At 36.1% G+C, this 23,532-nt stretch overlaps 1 protein-coding gene across 4 annotated transcripts in view; it reads right to left on the minus strand.

The window, feature by feature from the left end:
• Nucleotides 1–19,400, minus strand: part of ABI3BP (ABI family member 3 binding protein) — a 199,234-nt gene extending 179,834 nt beyond the window's left edge. For all 4 annotated transcript variants that reach the window (XM_088140806.1, XM_088140805.1, XM_088140804.1 and 1 more), the window contains exon 1: nt 19,240–19,400. In XM_088140806.1, coding sequence (XP_087996932.1) covers nt 19,240–19,318 — 79 coding nt within the window. In that variant the 5' untranslated portion in view covers nt 19,319–19,400. The remainder of the gene's footprint in view (nt 1–19,239) is intronic.
• Between the last annotated feature and the right edge of the window lie 4,132 nt (nt 19,401–23,532).

A 23,532-nucleotide genomic window follows, 5' to 3' on the forward strand; every position in this document is an offset into this window, starting at 1 on the left:
TAGCAAATACCACTAATAATTGAGAATCTCTGTTATACAGAAGTCTTGAAACACTGACTTCATGAGGATCTAGATTTAGGCCAGTCTTATATCAGAATCATGCATCTACCTGATAGAAGGAGCTTTTCCATTTATATCCATCCCTCCCACCATTCTGCTTAAATTTCATCTCTCTCTCTCCCTCTCCTTCCCACCTTTAACCAAGAACCATCACTTTCCTCTCAGCAAATCCAGGTATATCCACACGGTTATTTCTTGAGGCTAATAATGATGAGAAAGGTAAGGGATAGAAAGAACATCAGGATGCCCAATGTGGGAACAGAAAAACAGCACTGCAGCCAACACTCCTTCTCCCTTATTGTTCTCTTGTGAATTCACTGTAACTGTGAAGTGAGAATGGAAAATGCGCTCCTCTAATCACATCTAAAGACAAGGGGATGGAAGCAATGTACTATAGTTTCTAAAGGAGAGAAATCCCACTTGGAAACTCTGGCTAGTGGACAACTGCTTATCCCAAAACTTCAAAAAACAACAACAACAACAAAAACACCCTGTAAAACTGTCTTTACAGTATTTTTTCCAAAGCAAGAGTTCAGCCACTAATTTCAATTTCCAAAGCCCCAAGCAGACCTTGCAACATTGAGATAACGTGGGGGAAGTCTCTGATCTCAGGCCATGTAATGCCTCCCCTGTGTTTATGATTTTAGGATCAAGATAGTCTTACAAACGTATGTTATGATGTATATTATATGTTGATTATGTTTGGTAATAGGAATTCACTGATTATGAACAAATCTTGATATAATAATTACATTTGAAAATGCCAAATTCAGTTTTCAGTCAATACTAGAAGAACAAATAGCAAGATAAATTGTTTGATAGTTATTGTTTCAAAGTTACCTAATCAAAACAATGTTTCCTACCCTGACAAATGTATAATCTATCTATGAACAATGAAGGCAACTGAAAGAGAAAGAAGACAAGAACTGTTCTTGTTCCTTGGCTCTTCTTCTTAAGATCTGCAACTTAATCTTGACCTTACCACAAGAGCCTATTATAACACAATTCTGACCAACCTAGCAATACTGTGGCTAGTACTATCAAAAGCTGTTGAAAGATTCATTACCATTAACAGAATCATTTTTTTTCTCAACATGTGTTACCCCTAAAGAGAGAGCTTTTGTCTTACAACTTTCAAGGACCATGCCCTCATCCCTTAGGACAACTATTACAAAACTGCATATGTTAATATTTGTTTTACAAAGTTCATTAAAAGGCTATTCCCTCTTCATTATTCTTCATGTTTTATACATTAAGATATTGGGTGTGATATTAAAATATAGACCCAAACTCCTTCACTTCCAGCTACTTTTATTACTTATGTATTAATAGTGCATATGAACTGTGGTTTTCAGTGAACAGTCTCATACCTTTCCAGATTTGATGGGGGATGACATACTGTATATAGAAATATGGCACAATGATATTTCCCCATTCAGGCAAAGGAGAGATAAAACAGGCATAAATAGTTACGTCCAAGTACTGAGGCCAAAGCTGTGTTCTTAATTTAAACATAGCTTACCCTTTAAACTAGCGTATTTTATGTAGGCCATATATCAATTTCTCTCTCACCAACTTTCCTTCTGCTTCCTTTAAGCAGCTGCATTTATTGTCATATTCCCATAGCTGAACACCTCCTCTCAGTAGCTAGTTTGTGAACATTTCATATCATCACACCAATATAGCCAAAGGCTGGTTCACAGGTATGTGCAGCTAGCCGCAATAATGCCAAAAGGATAAAGTGTACATCATAACCTCTGGATGCAAGCTTTGCCTGTTCATGCTTGTGTCACAGTGTTGTATACAAACTTGCACGGGTAGAATTTGCATTGAAAGGTTGTTATACATGTTTTGCCATTTGTTGCCTTAGCCCCAGTGTTGATGCTCATGGATGGGCTGGAATCACTTTTGGGATCCAACTCTCAGCAGGCAATCACTTCTGAACATTTGATTAATCATAACTATACTAACCAAAATAAAGCCAAAATTATCAGAGCTTCTATTTCTATATAATTTGTTTTAAGAATAAGTTATTAATGTTTAAGTTTGAAATGAGACAGAATAAATTTGGTGATATTATAAACAGTTCAGGAAAGAAAAATGCATTTCTGGGAATTATCCATTTTTCTTTATTACGTTATTATGAGAGCTGAATTAATAGTTTTCTATTGAGACAGAATTTAAACTGCATGCAACAAAGAAAGATTAGTAACATTACAATTAGAGATATGAGAGAGTGTGCTAAGTCATGAAGAGTGAACTGTTGCACCTGCTTTGTCTTACCCTATTTTATCAGTCCATAAAAGGAGTAGCAAGCTGCCCTGAAGGCATTCAATGTCTGAAGAAGACTAGCTCTTCTGTGTCCCATAACTTGAAAATAAACGCTTAATGCTTCCGTGCGGGTATCTTTTCCCGTCATTGCTTGCTATCTAGTTTAACCAAGCCGCTGTTCCTGCTATTCTTGATTATTCTCTTTGCCACACCTCCACAATTTCTCTTTCTCCTTGCATTTTGATATATGTAGCACTTGAACTCCTGCCCTCCCCTTCAGACAAAGGTGTTTTGCACAAAGATCCAACTCAGCCTCCCAAACAACAGTAAAAATATCTTAAGAAATCCATTTGGTAGTGATTTAGGAACAAAAATATCTTCTGAGAAGCTCTTTGATGAAGAAAGATTGATTTTAAAAATTATAAACAATAACCTTGCATGCAGTAGCTTCAACGCTGTGGTGGTATAGTAGTAAAGTTGCATATACTTTCCCTTCAGAATGGTTGTAGGTGTGGTGATATAGGGCTCAACCTGTACTCAAAAGTCCATGTAAGCAATGGACAGGGGGGTGTGTGGATAAAGGGAAGGAAGTTGTAAACAATGCATATAGTCAGGACACTTGGCTATAAAGATAGGAGCCCAGTCAGTCCCTGTTCAGTTGCCTGTGGTGTGCATAGCAGACCACTTTGCCTCTGAAGATGCCAGCCACAGTTGCCAGCAAAACATCAAGAAATCTGTTCTCTAGATCATGAACCCTAAAGCCAACACTGCCCAACAGATACCAGCTGTGACAGCCCACACCAGTATAATGCATATACAATCCCTAGACAAGCCTGGTTCATAAGTATGAAGAGAAAAGTTTGACTGGAGATGCTGTGAGTCCTAGTTTCAATAGAAATGAAATATTGAAGGTGAGATCAGGTGTGAAAAGATCTCTGTCTATGAAACATCATCACAGCTTAAACATTAGGGCTGCTTGATTTGTTTATTTTTTTAAAGACAAATTGTTATGCCACCTTGTTGAATATTCACACACAGAGGCTTACTATTATTTAACTGTTTATTCTGTCAGTCTGCAGAAATTTTACATATTTGCTTGGGGGAGGGGAGCTGTTTTTGTCCCCTCAAACTGACAGGAGAAAACATCTGAGTTTCCTACCTGCTGTACCCAATATTCAGGAATTGAATAGGCTTTGAAGTGGAAAAAAAGAAATAAGATGGCAAGCATTTTGGAAAGTATTTGATCTGATTTGTAACAAAACTGCAATGAACTGATATTGGCAATTTATCTGATTTGTCTCTTAACTCTTTTTGTAAATTGTTTTAGTATTAGTATCATCATAATTATCAGCTTTCTTTATTTATTAACTAATCTGAGGGTTGCAATTGTGATGGGTTTTATTTATTTGTAACAATACATATCAGTGATTTTCATTATTCTTAATGTGAATTATGTTCCATATTTGCTTCTTGATGGAAATCTTATGAATTGAATTCTGATGGTAGAATTTTATGTTAACCAGATAGAAAGTGTTTTTTTTTCCTTTCTCATAGCAGCATAATTTACTGTCATTTAATGAAATTGACTGCAGCTCCCAACAAAAGAAAATATTTCTCCACGTATAGTTTATGGAGTTTGTTGCTTCAAAATTGGTGACATCTATTGGATTGGATAGCTTTAAGGGAAGATTAGATCTCAGTCAGTGCTTGGGACTACTGGCCATTATGGATTATAATTACTGCAGAGTAAAATGAGAAAAACCTATTAAAACGATGTCTTATGTGAAGCAGGATGCTAGATCTGGTGTACTTTTTCAAATGTACTTAATTTTTTGAAACTAAGCTAAATACTTTTTGAAATATTTGTACATCAAAAGTTTGTTCAACACTTGCATACTGAAAATTTGATAGAAAAGATTTCTGTCTGTGAATTTGTATTTTTCAGCCTTGAAATACAAGTTAAAATAAATATTTAATGGAATACGTACAAGGGATAAATCCTTCCTTCATCATTACATGACTACTATGAAAAAATCATTACTAGCCAAAAGAGTAAATCCTTAATTTAATGAACTGAGACAAAATTCTTGTGTTCCAAAAAAGGCTTCAGTATCATATACATATACAAATACCACATGTTTTCATGTCAAAACCACTCGTAACACCACCTTCTATAAATAACAAGTAGAACCTTTACATTACAGAAGACTAAAAATGGAAAGTTGAAAGCTCAGAAATAACCACTACATTTACCTTAAGTCTATACTTTATAAAAATTATAAGTGACTAAAATTGTCATAGCAATAGTTATCAAGGAATTTATTAGAATGAGTTATAACTCTTATTAATATATGTGTTTTGATGTCAAAACAGAAGCCTCCCATAAACACTAGAGAGCCATTGCTGCTCAGTGTAAATAATGCTGAACTAAATGGATAGCAGTCTGATTAGTATAAGGAATTATTCTATGTTCCTAACTTTATTTCACATATTCAGAAAATTAATATTGTAGTTTTTAAGTAACTAAAAATATATAGGGTATCCATTTCTGCAATTCTAAACGAAAGTTGAATTAATGCACCAGTTGCTGAGATTATAATTGATATGCTGTGATGACATCTGGCTTTGAGCCATTTTGTTCACCCCCCCCCAACACATGCATTACACTCACACGTACACAGAACCAGAGAAAGCAAAATGATATCACTGAAATAAAATATGTAAGAAAGCAATTGTTAATGAACAAGAAAAACGAGGTGGCACAAGGCTGATATTCACTGTATTATACACTAGAGTGTATTTTTCATGATAAGTAACAAGTGCAAATGCTATATTCCAGGCTTGGTGAGCAGAGTATAGACCTTCAGAACTACCCATTTTACCATTCAAAAGGATCTGCAGTAGTTGTTAATCCTCCAACCTGAATTCATTAGATACATGTGACACAGTTATATTAGTATGAAAGCCCCAGTTTGTCATTTCATCTCTTAATCATGACTGTTATATATCATGTAGCTAGTTCCTTTTGCTAAATTAACAATTATGAGGTCATATAGGTTCTGGCTAGCTCCAAACTCATGCTTTATTCTTGAGTACAGCAAAGATATATGTGATAATACTGTACTTTCTGAAAAGATGTCTTGCAGAGTTGTTGGGAGTAGGGCAGAATGTTAATTAACTAATTAACTGCAGAAATAAATCTTCCAGGCATAAATCCATTTCAGCGTATTTTCAGACTGCAACACACTTTTCAGACTGCGCATATGTGGGGAAAAGAGCCTGCTGTCTCCACCCATGATACATGTTCATTGTTTACACATTCAGATTGTTAACATAATTTATTAAACAGCAGGATAGATTTCATTCTATTTTTTTTTAAATCCTATTGCAAAACCGCATATAAATCAGCATAAAATGTGATTATGATGAAAATGAAAATAAAGAAAGAAGATAATGAAAAAACACATAAACTGTTATTAATTTCAACATCCTGGCTGGTTATATTCATTTGGGAAAGTATAAGAGTTGACCTACATTTGTTGCTTGTGGCTTTCAGTTTTAACATGATAGTCTTACATTGTACTTTCAGATAATGACCACAATACACCAGAGATAAATATCTTTAAGCTCATCCACCACAAACAGACGGATTACATTTCCTTTAATAGCATTGATGGTAAGGAGAATAATAGTCTGCTGTTCCATACAGCATAAAACATGTGCAATCTTTTACAATCCAACTTGTTTAATCTTGTTTTCATAGATAGGATTTTTATCGTACTTATTCTGAAACATCTGGCAAGTTGAGTCATGTACATTTGTTGCATTCTATATTCCAAGTTTAATTCAGGTATCATGAGCCCTTTGCCATCTTTGTCAGATAAAGCTTAGCTTGCCATCTGATCCACATTTCTAATTCTCTCGCAGAGAAACCATTTTAAATGAGAGGTGTTAGTAATATTGCATTGTTGGAAAGTATTCAGTGAGGTAACCTTATAAGACAGCTGGAAGGTTAATAAGATATGAGGTATTATGGAAAATTGTGAGCACTTGTTTTTATTTTCTTATCATGTTTAATACTTGTAATAACAAGAGTTTCTTTATATTACATTTTTGCCTTACAACTACATTGTCCTTTTTGTCTGATTTAGATAGTATTTTAAATTCAATGCAAATAAGAGCATATCCACATGTCCCACTTAGCCCATCACCAGTATGGGTTACCCATCTTTTCCAGAGTGCAATAACAGGCTAACATTAGAGTATCTTGCAGAAATGCCCTAAGAATAATCAGCCTCAAACAATCTGCCTGAACTGAATGACAACTTAATTCCAAAAAGTGATCTACTTTCTTAGTTTAATGAACAAATGAGATGTTTTAAGAGTAGCAACCTGATAAAATTGTACAGTGTTTTTCAGAGTTTCAGGGTTCTAAGAAATGAAAATAACAACCACAGGATTTTTAAAAAATGGTAATATCACAAAATGGAAAGCATCTGAAGTAATGTGATTTATACTCTGATAATACTGTGTCAAAATGAAGATTCACAGTCCTTGCAGTATTGACCAATATTGACTTTATTTTTGCCAGCAGTTTCCTGTACACCCTGCATTTACAGAAATGCCACAGAAAGACCTAGACGGTACTTCTATTTCAAGCTCACTCAAATGGAACTCCTCAATTTGGAAGAGGGAAAGGCTGAGTTCCACCTTATGCCATTTGGGTTAAGAGACCAACACTCTCCCTTCTTTGGTCACCCAATTTCTAGGATACTTTTGCTTGCCTTGGAAACTTGAGGCTCTTGGCACGTAACAGTATTCATACACCTATTTTCTACAAGTCTGATGTTATTCTTGCTGGGACACGTGTTGTAAACCTGTCTATATCCCTGCGTAGACAAGATAAGCCCTTGTAAAATATGGATCATTAATTCAATTATTGTTCTAGAGAAGGGGTGGACAAACTTTTGATGCAGAGGCCAGAGTCTGCACTTAACAGTTTTAGAGAGGCAAGTGTCACAGTTGGTGTGGTCATATTATTCTTATATACAATGGTTTTTGTTTTTACTTGAGAGTGGGGAGATATAGAGAGCTTTTCTTTCAGTATGTTAACTATAAATTAGGCTTTATATGCTTTTTCCAATCTCAAAATGGTGGGAAAGGAGGCTTTATATGCTTCTTCCAATCTCAAAATGGTGGGAAAGGACGCTACCAAACTTCAATAGTTGTGGTCAGATGATGCGCCAGCACCCACATAAAGGTCTTTGAGGACATATGAAGCCTAAGGCCTCATGTTGTTATTGTTGTTGTTAACTCTTGTAGAAAAGTGAGAAGAATCCTTTCCATTTGTGACCATGTTTTTGTGACCACAGAAGGACAGGTTTTTTTCACTTCGGTAATAACTAGCAAACTTAACCCTTGTTAGTAAAATACAGGAAAGAAGAAGAAGCATGTAATGATCATATTGATTAAGCTAGGTAGGAATGCCACAAGAAGACATTTGGAGTCAGGCAGCCCTGTAAATGTAATAATAATAAAAAAAAATGGATACAAATTAAAAATAAAGTCAGACTCTTCCACACTAGTGTCCTTGGGAAATATCTAACAAAATGAACCAATACTACCAATTATGAAATGCTTTCATAAGGGAGAAAAGTAGATGTAGAATAAAAGATTCAACTTTGCAGTAAGTTTTTGGCTTTTGAAGAGGCAGAGGCAATAAGGAGGATTGCAGATGAATTTAAGAAAAGAGATTTCGAGAGAAAGAATTGCTAGCCCTCAGGTATGTTTTATTGGGCAAAGTTGGTAAACAGGATGATAATGATGTGATGGTGATGATTCAAGGAATTCAAGACAGGCACCAGTCAAGGACCTTTTCACTTAGGGATAGAGAAGGATGAGAAAGAAAAACAAATGTTGCAGAAAAACAAATTCAAATTCAAGTGGGCAATTACAAACTCACTTGTGAAGATGTTACCTAAAAATTAGAAATTCTAAAAAAAATTACCCTCCAAAAAGCCCAACAGGATGAAGTAAACACACAAAGCAATGTTTATGGAAATCTTTTCAATTCTTTTACCAAAAATGGTCAAAGGACACATCTGTGTTTTCTTCTGTGTAACGAAGTAACATGTCTCTGTGCAACTTCTCCCTATGGACTACTTAGGGTATGTGCATACAAGCTACAAGCGTGTATGTTGTGTGCATGTGTGTTTGCTTGTCTATGGGGGTCTGATGTTTCTATGCAAATATAAGTAAGGGTTTAATCAGAACAGGTGTACATATGTTGCCTCTGGTTATGTGTGTGTGCTTTTCTGCTCTTGTGTTGCATTCTTCTGTCTACAGGTAGTCCTCGATTAACAACTACTTGTTCAGCAACCATTCCAAGTTACAACAGCACTGACCAAGTTGTACTTACAACCAGGCCTCAAAGTTCTGACTGTCCTGGCAGTCCCACAGTCATGTGATCACAATCTGTGCTTGGCAACCAGCTTGCACTTACGACAGTTGCAGGATACCATGGTCATGTGATCACCATTTGCAACCTTCCCTGCCAATTTCCCAAGCAAAGTCATTGGGGAAGCCAGTAGGGAAGGTTGCAAGTCACTTGTGTAAGTCTCCCACACCCTGCAGCAGTCACCCCAAGCCTCGCTGCACTCATGCCACACCACACCATACCCTCACACACCTCGCGCACCCTCCCCTGCCCCACAGCAGCCACTTAGATGCCTGCCAGCCTGCTTGTAAGCCACCTGGGACTTGCAACTTCCTGCTAGCTTCCCCACTGACTTTGGTTGTTGGAAGCCTGCAGGATGTTGTAAGGAGGTCCTTGATTAACAACCTGCGAACCTTGCTTAACGACAGCAGACTGCTGGGATTGCCATTGCTAAGCACTGCAGTCATGTGATGTCGCACTTTATGACCACATTGCTTAGCAATGGAAATTCCAGTCCCAATTCCTGATGTTAACTAAGGACTACCTGTATGTATTTCTGGTCTCCCTTCATGTGGTGTCTCTCTGTGTCTGTGTGAATGTGTGCATTGGGAAGCACAGGGCAGACAGTATATGCTCTGTATCATATGACTAGGAGGGAAATAAAAAGGGACTTGCAATGGATCATTCAGAAGCATTCCAAGCCACTTCCCAACTACTTCTCCCTTAGGTATACACTGAAGTTTTTTTGTTTGTTTGTTTTGTTTTTTTCTGGAATGCTTTTCCTTACAGCACCAAGCCAGATAATGGGCCATTTTTGAACTTGTTCTTTCTTCTGCCAGCTTCTCCCACCATATAAAATTTGGTCCCATTCTGTTCAGTTTTGGGAGAGTTACCCTGCAGGTGGAGAGACAGAGTCCCAAACTACTTTAGATAATTTTACATATAATTAACATCCTTTACATAAAAACTAAGGGGACGTGGTGGCGCAGCGGCTTAATGACGCTGAAAGTTGCCGGCCAGAAATGGTCGATGCTTCAGCGGTTCGAGTCCAGCCTTTGTGTTAACAGGGTGAGCTCCTGTTTCCTCCCCAGTTCCTGTCAACCCAACAGTTCGAAAACTCACGTGAGTAGATAAATGGGTACTCTCACTCCGGTGGGAGGAAAAATGCTGGCAGCGCCTTGCAAAAGGAGTCAGGAGCAGTTGCCGGTAAGCGCGAAACGGCGCTTGCCCGAAAAGGGCGCAAAGCAATAGAAACTCCGCCTCCTGTGCTCGCCAGCTGGGCTCTGCTCTAGGAAGGAGGCTCTGGCAAACCACTTCCGAAACACCTTGCCTTGAAAACTGCAAGGACTCGTCCAAGCAGTCACTGCAGAGTCGGTAACGACTGAGTGCAGATAAAAAAAAAAAAAAACCGTAAAAACTATGCTATTAAAAGGGCTATTTCCAGCACATGTATATACTTTTAAAAAGTGTGTTGGGCTTTAAGTGATTTATAAAGTATGTTTTCACAAAACATTTGGACAATACCTTTTGCTTTTCAAGATGATGTTATGATTACATTGGAACTTGAAAAATTGTAGCTGTTCATAACTGAAGAATTCCATACTAGCAGAAGAGCACATGCGTGTCAGTACAGATTTTGCAGCAGGAAATACTAAATAAACGTGCAGTTACATCAAGGCAGAACAAGAAATATTTTGAATCAAAGTGCTAGGAAATTGAAGCCATCCTTGCTCAGTCCTGTGTAGGGAAGATCACTCTCTTCCTTGGTAATTGGTTCTATTATTGAACTGCTCTCACTATTAGGAAGTTTTTCATTACATTCAGTTGGAATCTTCCTTCCTATAACATCAATACATTATTTTGTATCCTGCACTAGGGAACAAAAGAACCAGATGTTATCTTTTTCTGTACATCATACTTTCAGGTATTTAAAGAGTACAGTAGTATTATGTTGAATGAAGTATTATGTTGTATTATTACAACATATATACAAACATACATACAAAATACAGTAGTAGTATGTTGAATGAAGATCGCCTCACCAGCAATCATCACCCAGATAAGCAAAGGTTACCACCAGGCACACAATCAAGCAGTAGACATATGCTAATCAAGGAACTACCAGAGGAGCAAAACAAAACCCCCACCAGCACTGGCAAGGCATGCCACAGTATATAAATAGAGAGCAAACCCCATCCCACTTTAGCACTGAAGATGTTACCTAGCTGGGTAATGAAACGTTTGGAAGAAAAGAACCAAGGTCAGAGAACCCCAAGATATATATTTTAAATGAATCCTAAAATTGTATTTGTCTTTTTGCACTCAAAACACTGTTGACTCATTTTCAGTCTGCAATCAACTATCCTGCCGAGATCTTTTCCACAAGCATGGTTACCAGACAGGTTTTCCCTAACCCATACTGTACCTCTGCATCTGATTTTTATTTCATAAGTAGAAAAATGTGGTCTTTGTTAAATTTCATAATAATGCTTTCTCCCTATTTCTCTAGTCTTTCAATATACTTCTGAATTTTATTTTTGCTGTGTAGAACATGTACCAAAGCAGCAGAAGAAAGTGAGCCAGTTTCCATGAAATTATCATGAGAGTATACTCAGCATTTTCAAGGAGAACATCAGGGACCACTTGAAATCTGGAATCTTAGTAATAGAAAACCAGAGGAACGTTGGAATGAAATCAAATAATTTGTTAAGCGTGAATGTAAAAAGATCAAGAAACAGAAGAAAAGAAACTGGATGTCAGAACAAGGTGGAAATAGCCAAGAGAGAAGCCAAAGCCAAGAAAGACAAAGATCTCAGGAAGAAACTTGAAGAATTTCAAAAAGTTGTTAGATGGAACAAGAAGCAGTATTACAACAACATCTGTAAAGACAATGAAGATGGAAATATATATAGAAAAACAAGGAAAGTCTTCCAAAAGATCTCCAAACTGAGAAGGAAATTCCAGTCTTGAACTGGTATGCTAAACATCACCAATGGACAAATAATAACTGATATAAAGAATATTTTAAAAGTTGGAAGAAGTATATTTTATTTCTGTACAGTAGAGACATCACATTCAATACAGTAGAGGTGTCACATTCCAAGATACCTTAGAAGATATTCCTTACTTGCAAGAACCTATAGTACTTGAAGATAAAGTTAGATCAGCACTATTGTCATTAACATAGTATTGATGAAATATCTATAGAAATATGACAAGCAATTGAAAAAGCAGTAGAAGAATCATACTATGCCAGCAAATCTGGAGAGCAACACAGTGGCCACTAGACTGGAAGAGGTCCATCTACAATGCCAACACCAAAGAAAGGAGACTTAACAGAATGTGCAAACTATTGTATAATCTCCTTAATTTACATGTTAGCAAAACAATCCTTAGGGACATCCAGCACAGATTACATGGAAATGGAGATGTCAGATATTTAAGCTGGTTTAGAAAAGGCCAAGGTACATGAAACATTACTGCTGATGCATACTAAATAATTGAGAAAGCCAAAGAATATAAAAAATAAGTCAATATATGCTTCATTGATTATAGAAAGGTCTTCAACTGTGTTGACCATGTCAAGCTGTGTGATGTTTTTCGGAAAATGGGAATGCCAGAATATCTCATTGTCCTCATAAGAAATCTATACACAAACCAGGAAGCCATAGTCCAGGTGGAACATGATGAAACAGACTGGCTCCAAGTCAGCAAAGGAGTTAGATAAGGCTGCATACTCTCTCCTTATTTATTCAATCTATACGCTGCATATATATTAAGGGAATATGGATTGGATTTTAATTGTAATTTTAACCTGTGCTATGCTGATAACAATACTCTGATAGCTGAAGGGATCTGGAAGCTGTAGTAATGAAAGTCAAGGAACACAGTGAAAACATGGGACTAAAATTAAATATAAAGTAGATCAACCTAATGACAACAGATATAGCAGCCAGCTTTAGGACTGACAATGAAGATAATGAAGTGGTGGATAGCTTCTGCCTTTGAGGATCAATTATCAACCTGCAATCAAGAATTATGCCACAGACCTACACATGGTAGAGTAGCAATGACAGCCTTGGAAAAGATATTTAGATATTTATACCTACAAAAATCAGAATCATACAGGCAATGGTTTTCACTTCCAGAGAGTGTCACAGGGAAAGTTGGACTTTGAAGAAACAGGATGGAAAAAGTATTGACGCTTTGGTATTGGGGAAAACTCCAGAGGATTTCATGGATAGCCAAGTAAACAACTAAATGGATCACAGAAGTAAAGTAAAGTAAAGTAAAGTAAAGTAAAGTAAAGTAAAGTAAAGTAAAGTAAAGTAAAGTAAAGTAAAGTAAAGTAAAGTAAAGTAAAGTAAAGTAAAGTAAAGTAAAGTAAAGTAATCTTTATTGTCATTGTACTTCTCGTACAACAAAATTAAATGCCACCCCAGTGGAGCTTTAAAAATATAAAAACCATAGAACACATAAAACACATAAAACACAACCTTCACATTCCATTCACCATTGCACAACCCCTGATGCTGCATTAATACTGCACTATACGGTAGAGTTCAGTAGAGTTACAGCTCTAAAATAAAAGCTATTCTTCAGCCTATTTGTCCTTGTTTTCATTATCCTGTACCAGATTTATGAACGTAACTTTTTCATTTGAAACAAATGTCCCTTGTATCATATCAAAAACAACTTTGGGAGAAAGTTATACCATGTCTTTACTAATGCTATTTTCTTTGGATTATATGAATCTCTGATTAGTTGATTTTATCATGAATAAATTATCTGTGTGGTAGTTAAAAGTAAAGATAACTCCACTATAGCACTCCATCATGCCATATAGACACTACATAATAAATGTTGCACTTACTTAAGCAATGGATGACAAGAATGGTGGCAGCAGCACCATTGCTAAAAGGGAGTTCAGGCTGTCATATCTAAAAGTAGAGGAGGAAGGGATCATTTTGGCCATTTAGGCCAACTCTGTCACTGCATGCATGAATCCATACTAAAGCATCCATAACATACATTAGCTTCTCCTAAAAAGTAAGCAAACAAACAAACAAAAAAACCCCCACCTTATTTCTATCAGCACTTAGAAATACAATCCTACTGAAAATATGCAAAACTCCAGTGTAGATGAACTTTTAAGTTCCTGCTTTAATGGCAACACCTGGGCAACTTGGCTGAACTCAAAGCTAAGCAGACAAAACCGTCAGGAAATCCCAGAGCAATAAGTTAGGCTGGGTGGTGGGGGATGAGGAGACTGACATCCTGGAAGAAGGGAAGAGCAAACCAGCTCCATGAAGCTGCCATGAAACCTATTCCCAGGAGTTGAGCTTGACTCAAAGAAAATTTTAATATCTGTGGCGCCCAAGTTATTAGTAAAATATATATTTGAAATAACCCACAGTCAACAGTTGTACAGGCAACTGTGGCCATTTTCATAGTTCACATAATCTAGTGAAGATAAAATCTCTCACAGGTTGCTGCAGGTTACTGTGACACTAACTTCATGTCCTGTCAAATGAATGCTTAAGAGAATAGAAAGTGTAAGTTGTTTATTGGCAATCACACAAACTACTTAAGGAAGACACACACCAAGTAGGCTTACTATCAAGTGTTAATACTGTGTATTTTAGAACAACTGGATACTGCAATCCTCATTCTATTTAGAGAATAAACATAACTGAACATGTGGCAATTATTTTTGCATAAATATCCATAACATCACATTGTAAGAGCAACATAATTGAAAGACTGCAAAAGTCCTTGTGGATGTTCACCCTGCACATAAATAGAAATTCATGAAGACTTGCTGGCTTCACTCAGTTAAGCTTTTGTGGTACAGGCTATACCCCATGATGATTTCTTTCCTAAGATGAAGAACAGGATGGTACTTTCCTTTCACTCAATCTACAGAACCTGACTGAAGCCACACTTGAATTTTACTTCAGTACTGATGGTCTAGCGTTTTTCACCACAGACACCCCTGCTCTCCAACAGAGGAACAACTGGCCAAATGCATCCACTGCCCTCTTCACTGTTGTCCACTATTTGTTACTATAGTAACTGTTTCAGTTTGCCAACTGTAAGATCTACTTGCTAAGATACACTTCCACATGTTAAAGGTGAATGGTCTAAAGGCTGTTCTCCATACCCCCAATGATACACTGGCCCTAGAAAACTATTGCCCCACACTTTTCTTTTTTGCTGTGACTCCAAAACTAGACCAACAAAATTGCTGCCTTCACAGGAGGGTGGGGTCTGTAGCTTTGGAGGCTGCTGTGGGGGAAGCCCAGAGGTAACGTCAGATGCAGGAAAAGGAAGGGCAAAGGAAGGGCAGAGGATCCCTGTCTGGCAAGTGATGATGGTTACTGGAAAATCATGCTGTTTTTTTTTCTAGCAAAGCTCCACCCTTCTTGGAAATGAGGGAAAAAAAAGATATTGCTTAAAAAGTTGGGGAAAAAACAGAGGTTGTCTTGAGGGAGGTAACAGTGGAAGTTACTAGAAGAAATAGACTTCTATTCCTGCGTGAGTCTTAAAAAAATAAAAGTTTGGTTCTGTTCTCATCGAGGGCCCTTCTGGCAATGGGACAATTAGAACCCTGGAAGTCACCAACTTCCCTCAGGCTTCTCCATGTTAATTCAGATATTTTCAGTGGAGATTCTGTTGAATTTTATGATGGAAAACACCATTTTTTTGCCTGATTGCTTTGATCCAGCCTCTGCAGCAGGCTAGCACCAAGATGAAGGCCTGTTTTAAGGACACGTCTCCAACAAATGGCTAGTATTTGTTGAAGACACCTCTTGACACAGGTACAAGGAAATGTATGGCTGACGACTTAAACAGTTGGAAACTGGTATATATGAGTTGATCCCCGATGTTATTTAAAAGCCTGAAATCCTGATTTGTGTCTATTTATTCACCGAAGAAAAAGAAAGTATTCAGTAGCAATACTTTTTCTTTCCTAGATTTGATCACAATATGGATTCATTGGTCAGGTATACCAGTATGGCTATTTCATTTAATTAAATGCATAATTAAGTTACTTTAGTTACTTTCTGCTAACTAGTGAAATTATTTTTGTTTATTCACTATGCTGCTGTTGATATATAATTTCTCTCACAAACTGCAATTTTATAAATTGCATTTTTTAAAAAATACATGTATTCTTATTTAAGCTTAATTGTAAGTCATTTTGAGTATTTAATAAAATAAGATAATTAATACATAATGTTTAATACATCATTTCCTTTAAATAGTCCAATTCCATATACTATTGCATTGTATTTAATAGAATATGAACAGTCCAATCCTATGAATGTATGCTGTTTTTTGGTATTCTTGGGGACTTACTCCCTAGGGACATTAGAGTCAATAAAACTTCTGAATTGATGTGGACTGAATTGCAGTTTTGCTAAACTCTTCAGAGAAACACTTAAAAATGCCAACAACTACAAAATGGAATAGTGAATGCATACCACAAACATTAGACAATGCAGCTCTGTTCCCATTTCAAATGTCTTACAGATATGTACATTATCTAGCCACATTTACTTGTGCTTAGCCATTAATATTTCATGTGAAATGGAAATTAAAATAAATATTACTGACAGCTTTGTTATACCTTGTTTGTAGCTATGTAGACACTTCTATGTATATACCCCATTTCACATAACAGGCAGATTAATTTTTAAGTACTTGCAGCTATTGCAGGATGTTTCTTCCATTACTTTTCTGCCAATGTTTATCTGAAATAAGATTACTTGTACTGCAATTACTTTCTAAACTATTTGAAGAGATTGAGGCTAGGTGGTTACAGCAGCACCAGGCTCATTGAAGTATAGAGATCTATTTCCCAACTCTTCTTGGAATGTCCACATGACCAATCAACTTTGTGTAGTTGCACAGGTATTTCAAAGAGTGCTTGGAAAGAAGCCTATGGCCTTAAAAGAACCTGTTGTCCTTTGTAATCGTGCCAAGTTTTTAAAAAGTTAAAGAAACATGTCGCACATCTCTTGTACATTTTAGAAAGTGAAGGCAAGCCACTTTTGAATTTGATTTAAAATTCTAAAGGACATATACAGTAGTTAAATGGAGTAGATTTAGTTTGATCAAATCACCCAGACAATCATGCTACATTTAGCTCTGTTTTTACTTTTGGTATATTCAAATTAGTATTTGAAACGTGTCTATTTAATTACAGACCGTGATCTGGAAAATGTCTTGCTACTGGGAAACCATGAAATTTCAAAAGCAGAAATGGTAAGGTGTTTATGTAATCAGATTAATGTCCTTATCTTTAAAGTAAGGGGATAAGAAACTGTATTTACATGCAAACTATCCAGTATAGATGTCAAAAATCCTACCTGTGGCATTAAGCACATACAGGAAGATTGGTTTAGCTTTTGCACCCTTTCTTTGCTAGTCACGTTTGTTCTTCAGATGTGATTTGATGCAATCATTCAGTCTCTTTCTACTGGTTCTATAAGTATCAAATCAATTTTAGGTAACTTCTACGGAAAATAGTATTTCCCTACCAATGTTTTAAAACAGACATTTCAGTTGAATGAAATGTGAAATGTGAAAATGGCAGCACCTCAAGAAGCAAAATCTTCATGTTGATAGTTCAAGAATAGCATGTTTGTATGAACAGCTTTTATACTAAACCCAAGTAATTGGCATCCAAACATATTATTGGTCTTCTGTTACTGGATTTCTTTTCCTTGGTACAAGAACAGGATTTTCTCCCTCCCTTCCCCTCCCCTTCCCTTCCCCACCCTTGCTCTTTTCTTTTCTTTTCTTTTTTCTTATACCAGGGAAAGGAAATCTACTTTCATAACCTAACACCAGGAATAAACTTCACTGAAATGGTTAAGTCTGCCCAAAAATAACTTTGGCAGCTCTTAACATTATGAACTGACTTTAAAGTACTGCCTTCAGCTGGAATCCTTGTACTATTTTGTGAATATTGTGAACAGAAGTACAGTGCTGTAGAAAATAACTTTAGTGCATTGTCTACTTTTTAAAATTTAATAAGACAGGAGTTCAAAGAAACAAATATTCTTACCTGAATGCATTTCCAATACCTAAAAATGTTTTAATAAAATAGATAAACCTTTGGAATATCTTCAGATAGCCAGTAGGTACAGTGCATTAGAAATAGCCTCATACTACAGTTGTACATATTGGAAAATTGGAATATGTTGTTGTTTATTCCTTTCAAAATAATTGGAAAACAAATGAAAAAATAATAATTAGTATTTTCAGCTGCCACTTAATTTGAGAAAGCATCTGCCTTGCTCTGTTGGGGGATATTCCTAGTGACTGAAAATAAAGTATAGAGCATTTTGCCAGGATTCTGCACTGAAAGATAGTTATGCCTTTTATCCCATGTAAGTGGATGAGGAAGACATATAAAAGTATCTACATGTTCCAATGAAAAATACTATACTATTTAGCTCAGAATGTAAGTACATTACTATATATCCATTTGATAAATACACTACGATATATCTGTTTGACAAAGACGACAAGTACAGTTTGTGGAGGAAGGACATAAACTTTTCAAATTACAAATAAGAACAAAGTGCATTCTTTATTTTATGGGTAAAAGGTCATTTTTTTCTTGACATGAACTATGTCATGTATATTCTAGGAAGTTGTTTTATAATTTAGCATTCCTCTACCAGATGAATATATAAAAAATGCTACTTAGAGATTTCTCCCCACATTGGGTACATCTGCAAAGCACATGCTGCATTTAAAAAACATTTCAGCAAGATCAGTAACTGAACATGAAATACCCAAGAGTTATAAAATACCAATGTATTAGGCACTTCTTAATCTAGGTTTATACATATGATATTAAGGTAATAGTACAGATTTTTTTCAGAAAGGAGTTTAAAATGTCAGAGTAACATATATTGAAGGGTTTATTGAAGAGAAATAATGTTGCGTAGTTTCTTTCACATTATAGAAAAGAGGGTCCAGTGCAGTGCTCCTAAACTCTTTGCATCTTATAATCATGCAAGCATACATTTTAATAGAAAAAAAGACAAGTAATTTGAAGAAAAACAGTATTGTTCCTATAAATCAAATCAATTTTAAAGTGTTTACAGTGTAGTTGAAAGAACTGAATCCTGTTTACCCACATATATCAGAGATCACATTACACACTACCATAAGAAGTAAATGTTTAAAAAATAAACAGGAAGACTAGTTTTCGTCTGGTTGCAGTGTTCCTTGTTTAATAAAAAAGTATGTTTTATCCTTGCTTTGTTTATACAAAGAATTTTAAATTTCTCCATCTGTCTCTGTCTCTCTCATATGTGTTTCTGCAATTTTTACTATTTCATTTCTCCTTCACTGCATTCTTAATCCTTTCATATTTCCTGAAAACTAGATTGTATTATTAAGGCTAAGCATTTCCTTTCCCACAAAATATGAAAACCATATCTACTTGCCTCCTGGCAATTTCCCAGCATTTCCAAGGATTTGTGCAAAATGTCCACAGAGAAGAAGAAAGACCAATCTTGATATCATACTTCCAAAACAAAAATTCCACTGTTAAAGATGCTGAACGGTGTTATACAAGGTAATGCAGCTGGAATGAAGTGAACTGTTCTCTCTGTCACAGAGACAGCTGAAGTTTGACAGTTTAGTTTACACTGTGGGAGGAGACACTATGACCTCACACCAACTCTCTGCAAAGATAATTAAAATATAAATGGTATTACCAAACTCTTGCTTGAAATGGATCTCTTGGAGTTCTTCTGTGAGATCCCTTCTATGAAATGTATAGAAGTATAATTATTTGCATGACCAAAAAAGTTTGCACAAGCACCAAGAATACATGATTTGAGTGGACTGGAATAGAAACAATCTTTGAAACACATAGAAGATATTGAAAGCTTGAGTTAATAATTCTATTAACAAGTTAACTGGGAAATCGGCAGATGGAATTATTCCTTCCCTTCCCTCCAGCCACTGGACACTGCTCTCCACTGTCATATCTTTTTTACAAGTTCACCAGTGAAACAGTGAAAAACTTTTTTCTAACAAGTTCATTGATGGAATAGTGCAAGTGAAACAGCAGATTTTTTTTTATATGTTAATTGATGGAATAATGCAAGGATGGACCCTTACAGCGCAAGTGACAGGAAAAGAGGTAAAACTGTGATCCTTTCTTACGTCCAAGTTCAAGAGGAATAGGCATGCAGGGGAAACTACTAGTCACGGGTGTGGGTAAACACAGTCTGGACAGAACATCAAGGCATTGTTTTGGTCAAAGCTAAGGAAGGCTTTGAAATGCATAATGCTATTTCTCAAACCAGCTTTATTTCTAGCTGGTTTAAACAGGGGAGACAAATCATTGAAGGTTGCAGTGTAGGAAAGCCAAAAGTAAAATATGGAGTCATGATCATGATGTAAGAAAAAATATGAGTGAACAACTACATTATAAAGAGAAATTTACTTATCATAGGTGAGGACTTTTTTCCCTATCATCCCTTTCAGATATTGATACAGTAAGCAGGATCTTAACTAAATGTCTAACGTGTCCATCCAAGAATAGGTGCCAAACAAGGGAAGTTTTCTGAGTTGCCTCAGTTGTTAAACCGGAAAAATAAAGCTTAAGCATATGGATTACACAGCCTCAGAAGCAATTAAGGCAGTACATTTTCAGAATAGAAGGGTCAGAAAACCAAAATCACTTAGTTTTGTATTTCTTTAGCAAACAAGGTAGATCAAGAATCCTATTTGGTGCAATAGAATTGCTTGCAGAGAAAGTTCCAAGGCCAATTTCAATAAGTGTATGTAATAGTTTTACACTTTATATGAATATTGTATTTGAGTCCACTCAAGGTTTTACTATTTTATATTTGAAGAGTTGACAAGGCTAATTATATCACCAATTTCATATTACATTTGTTTATTTTTATTATCAATACATTCAGGATATTTTCTTTGTCTCTTTATTCAGATTTCTAATGTTTGCAGACTATCTCTTTAGTTGCCACTGTTCCACTTAACTGTACTTCTTGTTCTTTGTACATAACAAATCCTATATTTTGCAATCCTTTGAGACTGCATAAACACAAAATGGTATGTTTTCTATAATATGAGCCTCATTTATTGGATTTCTTAACTTTGCCATAGGGGTTTCATAGGAAAGGTTTCTGGAAAATAGAAATGACAAAGAATGTTCCATCACATCTGCTAGAAGGAGGAAGGGGAACATTGGAATATTCACAATATAACCCATAATTTATTATTTGATCCTCTTATTCCAAGCAACTGCACAGCCTGATCTAGTTGTTTTTGAAATACAGTTGTTGTAGACCTCATGGGGTTGTTATACCTCCATAATAGTAAGTAAATCTTATTGGATAGTTCTGAATACTAAAGACGACTCTTCCATAATACAACTGTGTAAGATTCTACTAGGCAAAGATATGCTTCCTGAGTAAAGGACAGTATGGTACACAATCAGTGCTACATTGTTTCTAATGGGGCGAACAGAAACTTGAGTAGAAAAGAGTGTTTTTTTAACCAACAAAATATGGAGGGAGTTAAATTCTCTTTATTGTCACCATTGATTTCAATAGTTAATACTCCACTGCTCTGTCATTATTAATTCTCATATCTCATTGTTCTGAAAGGCATTAGTTAAAGCATTTATACCCTCAGTTCTTCTTGGAAGGTCCCAGAGCAGCTTATCACATAATAAAAACTTGACACCCTTTATAGACACAATAGGAAAACAGGTTTGGAAGACAAAAGGAAAATAAAATAACTTGGGCAACAATTCTTAATGATTTATGGAGCTGTATAACAGCCAGTTTGGACTGCTATTATGACTGTTCAGGGAGTCACAGAATAGTTGGTCTGCTGATCCCTTTCACAGAGCAATGGTCCAAATGGCTTCTATGTGAAGGGATAGATATATATGCTTTATTTCAGCCAAAGGCCAACAGCTTAAAATAACATACAGGGACAAAATGTCCAGGTAGTAATATGGTACAAAATAAAAATACACATTAATACACATTAAAGTTGAATGGGTGGGGGGAGGATAGCGGCTAAGTACATTAATTGAGGAAGACTATAAATTTCAATTTTTACAGTAGGTAAATTCCAATTCAATCCAGTGGCTTTGATTGTATTGCAAAACTTAGTCACTTTCCTGGAAACTTCAGTATGTAGTAAAAAGTGCACTTTTCTCAGTTGGTGCCAGTTTGAATATTTTGCAGTTAATGGGGTCAAGAGTTCTACCTTCCTTGGTTAATAGACTGGGCAAACCTGAAGTAGATCGGTAGCAGTTTCAGTACCAGCATGGATACACAGGTGAACTTGAAAGGAAATGTTAACCCCATTGAGGAAAGAGTGTCTAGGTTTGCCAGTGTGACAGAGGGTATCCAACTTTGCCCTTTGGTATGACAGTACAGAAATTTAGAACATATATTTAGGGGTACTGAAAGGGGGGGCGAGATCAAGATGGAAGCGGTGTGAGATGTAGTTCTATCCATTTACTGTTTGACTTTGCTTCAAGCTCTTTTTAGACTCAACATACATAGAGTTTGGAAAATAAGTCCACAATAAGCCAGGTCAGATTAAATTTGGTTGTTTCATGGAGAATTTTGGTTATTTCATAAAAATGTGCAACCTTCTAGGGGTACAGAGACTCCCAAAATTTATTTGAGTTCATATTTTAACTGGTATAACCTTAGGTGGGCCTCAACAAAAACACACTCTACCTGTAGTTGAAGAAGAGTACAGGGGGCTGAGCCTGGGACCAGAATGTAGATCTCAAGAATCTAGATGGTGCTGAATCTAGTGCAGGGGTGTCCTTGTACACATAACACTGTGCACAGTACATGAAAAAGCTTAAGACTTTGGCTTTAAGTAATTTAATTGCAGCAGGCACATAGTTCATTTCCCTTTAATTTACATAGCTTTTCCTGTAATTTCCTGATTTGGGGCTGTAGTTTCAAAGAGATGGTATAGTAGAAATGAATACCAAGAGATGTGTAGGCCTTTGTCTGCTAGACTGAGGTATTATTAATTTTTCAGGTGTAAGCAAGCTTAGACCCTTGTGAAGATCATAGCCTTGGTTTTTATTTCAGTCTGCCAGAACAATGCAGTGTGCAGACTCTGTCAACCCCACTTGTGAAAGAGAGAAAATTCCATCATTGTCAGTATATAATAACATGGAGATGAGACTATGGGCAAGAATGGAGGGTGGAATTCAGTTTAGCAAGTGTCCTTACAATATCATTGATATAAAATTTTTAGAAAGGGATGGCTTAACTCCTTTGGAAGTGGGTATGTGAGTACTGTGGTGCTTTCAAGTAACATTTAAGTGAAGAAGGTGGTGATATATAGAAAAAGTTGGCAGTTTTCATCATAACCTCTCTCAAGGAATTAAAGTTGAAAAGTTGCCTTCAAATCTATAAAGTTGACATAGAATCATGCAGTAGTATTGAAAAGTCTGGTTAGATGATGACTAGTTCCCTGGTTAGGATTATTTTCTTGATCATCCAATAAGCAAGCTTTTGGAAGAGATGTTTTGCATATAATTTATACTGAGCAAGCTGATTTGATGATAGTTAGCTAGGATGATCTTGTGGTTGTTTTTTTTATATATTGAAAGTAATATTTCAATTACTTCAATATTTATGAATGTGAAGAGAGATATTGATGTGGGTAGGTAAGAGGTCTACCAGTCAAGATTTGTTTTTGAGAACTCTGGTGAATCA

Source organism: Python bivittatus, unplaced genomic scaffold (assembly GCF_059951505.1).
Source record: "Python bivittatus isolate LINGU-HERP-01145 unplaced genomic scaffold, Pbiv_v1 ctg000340_np1212, whole genome shotgun sequence".
NCBI lineage: Eukaryota > Metazoa > Chordata > Lepidosauria > Squamata > Pythonidae > Python > Python bivittatus.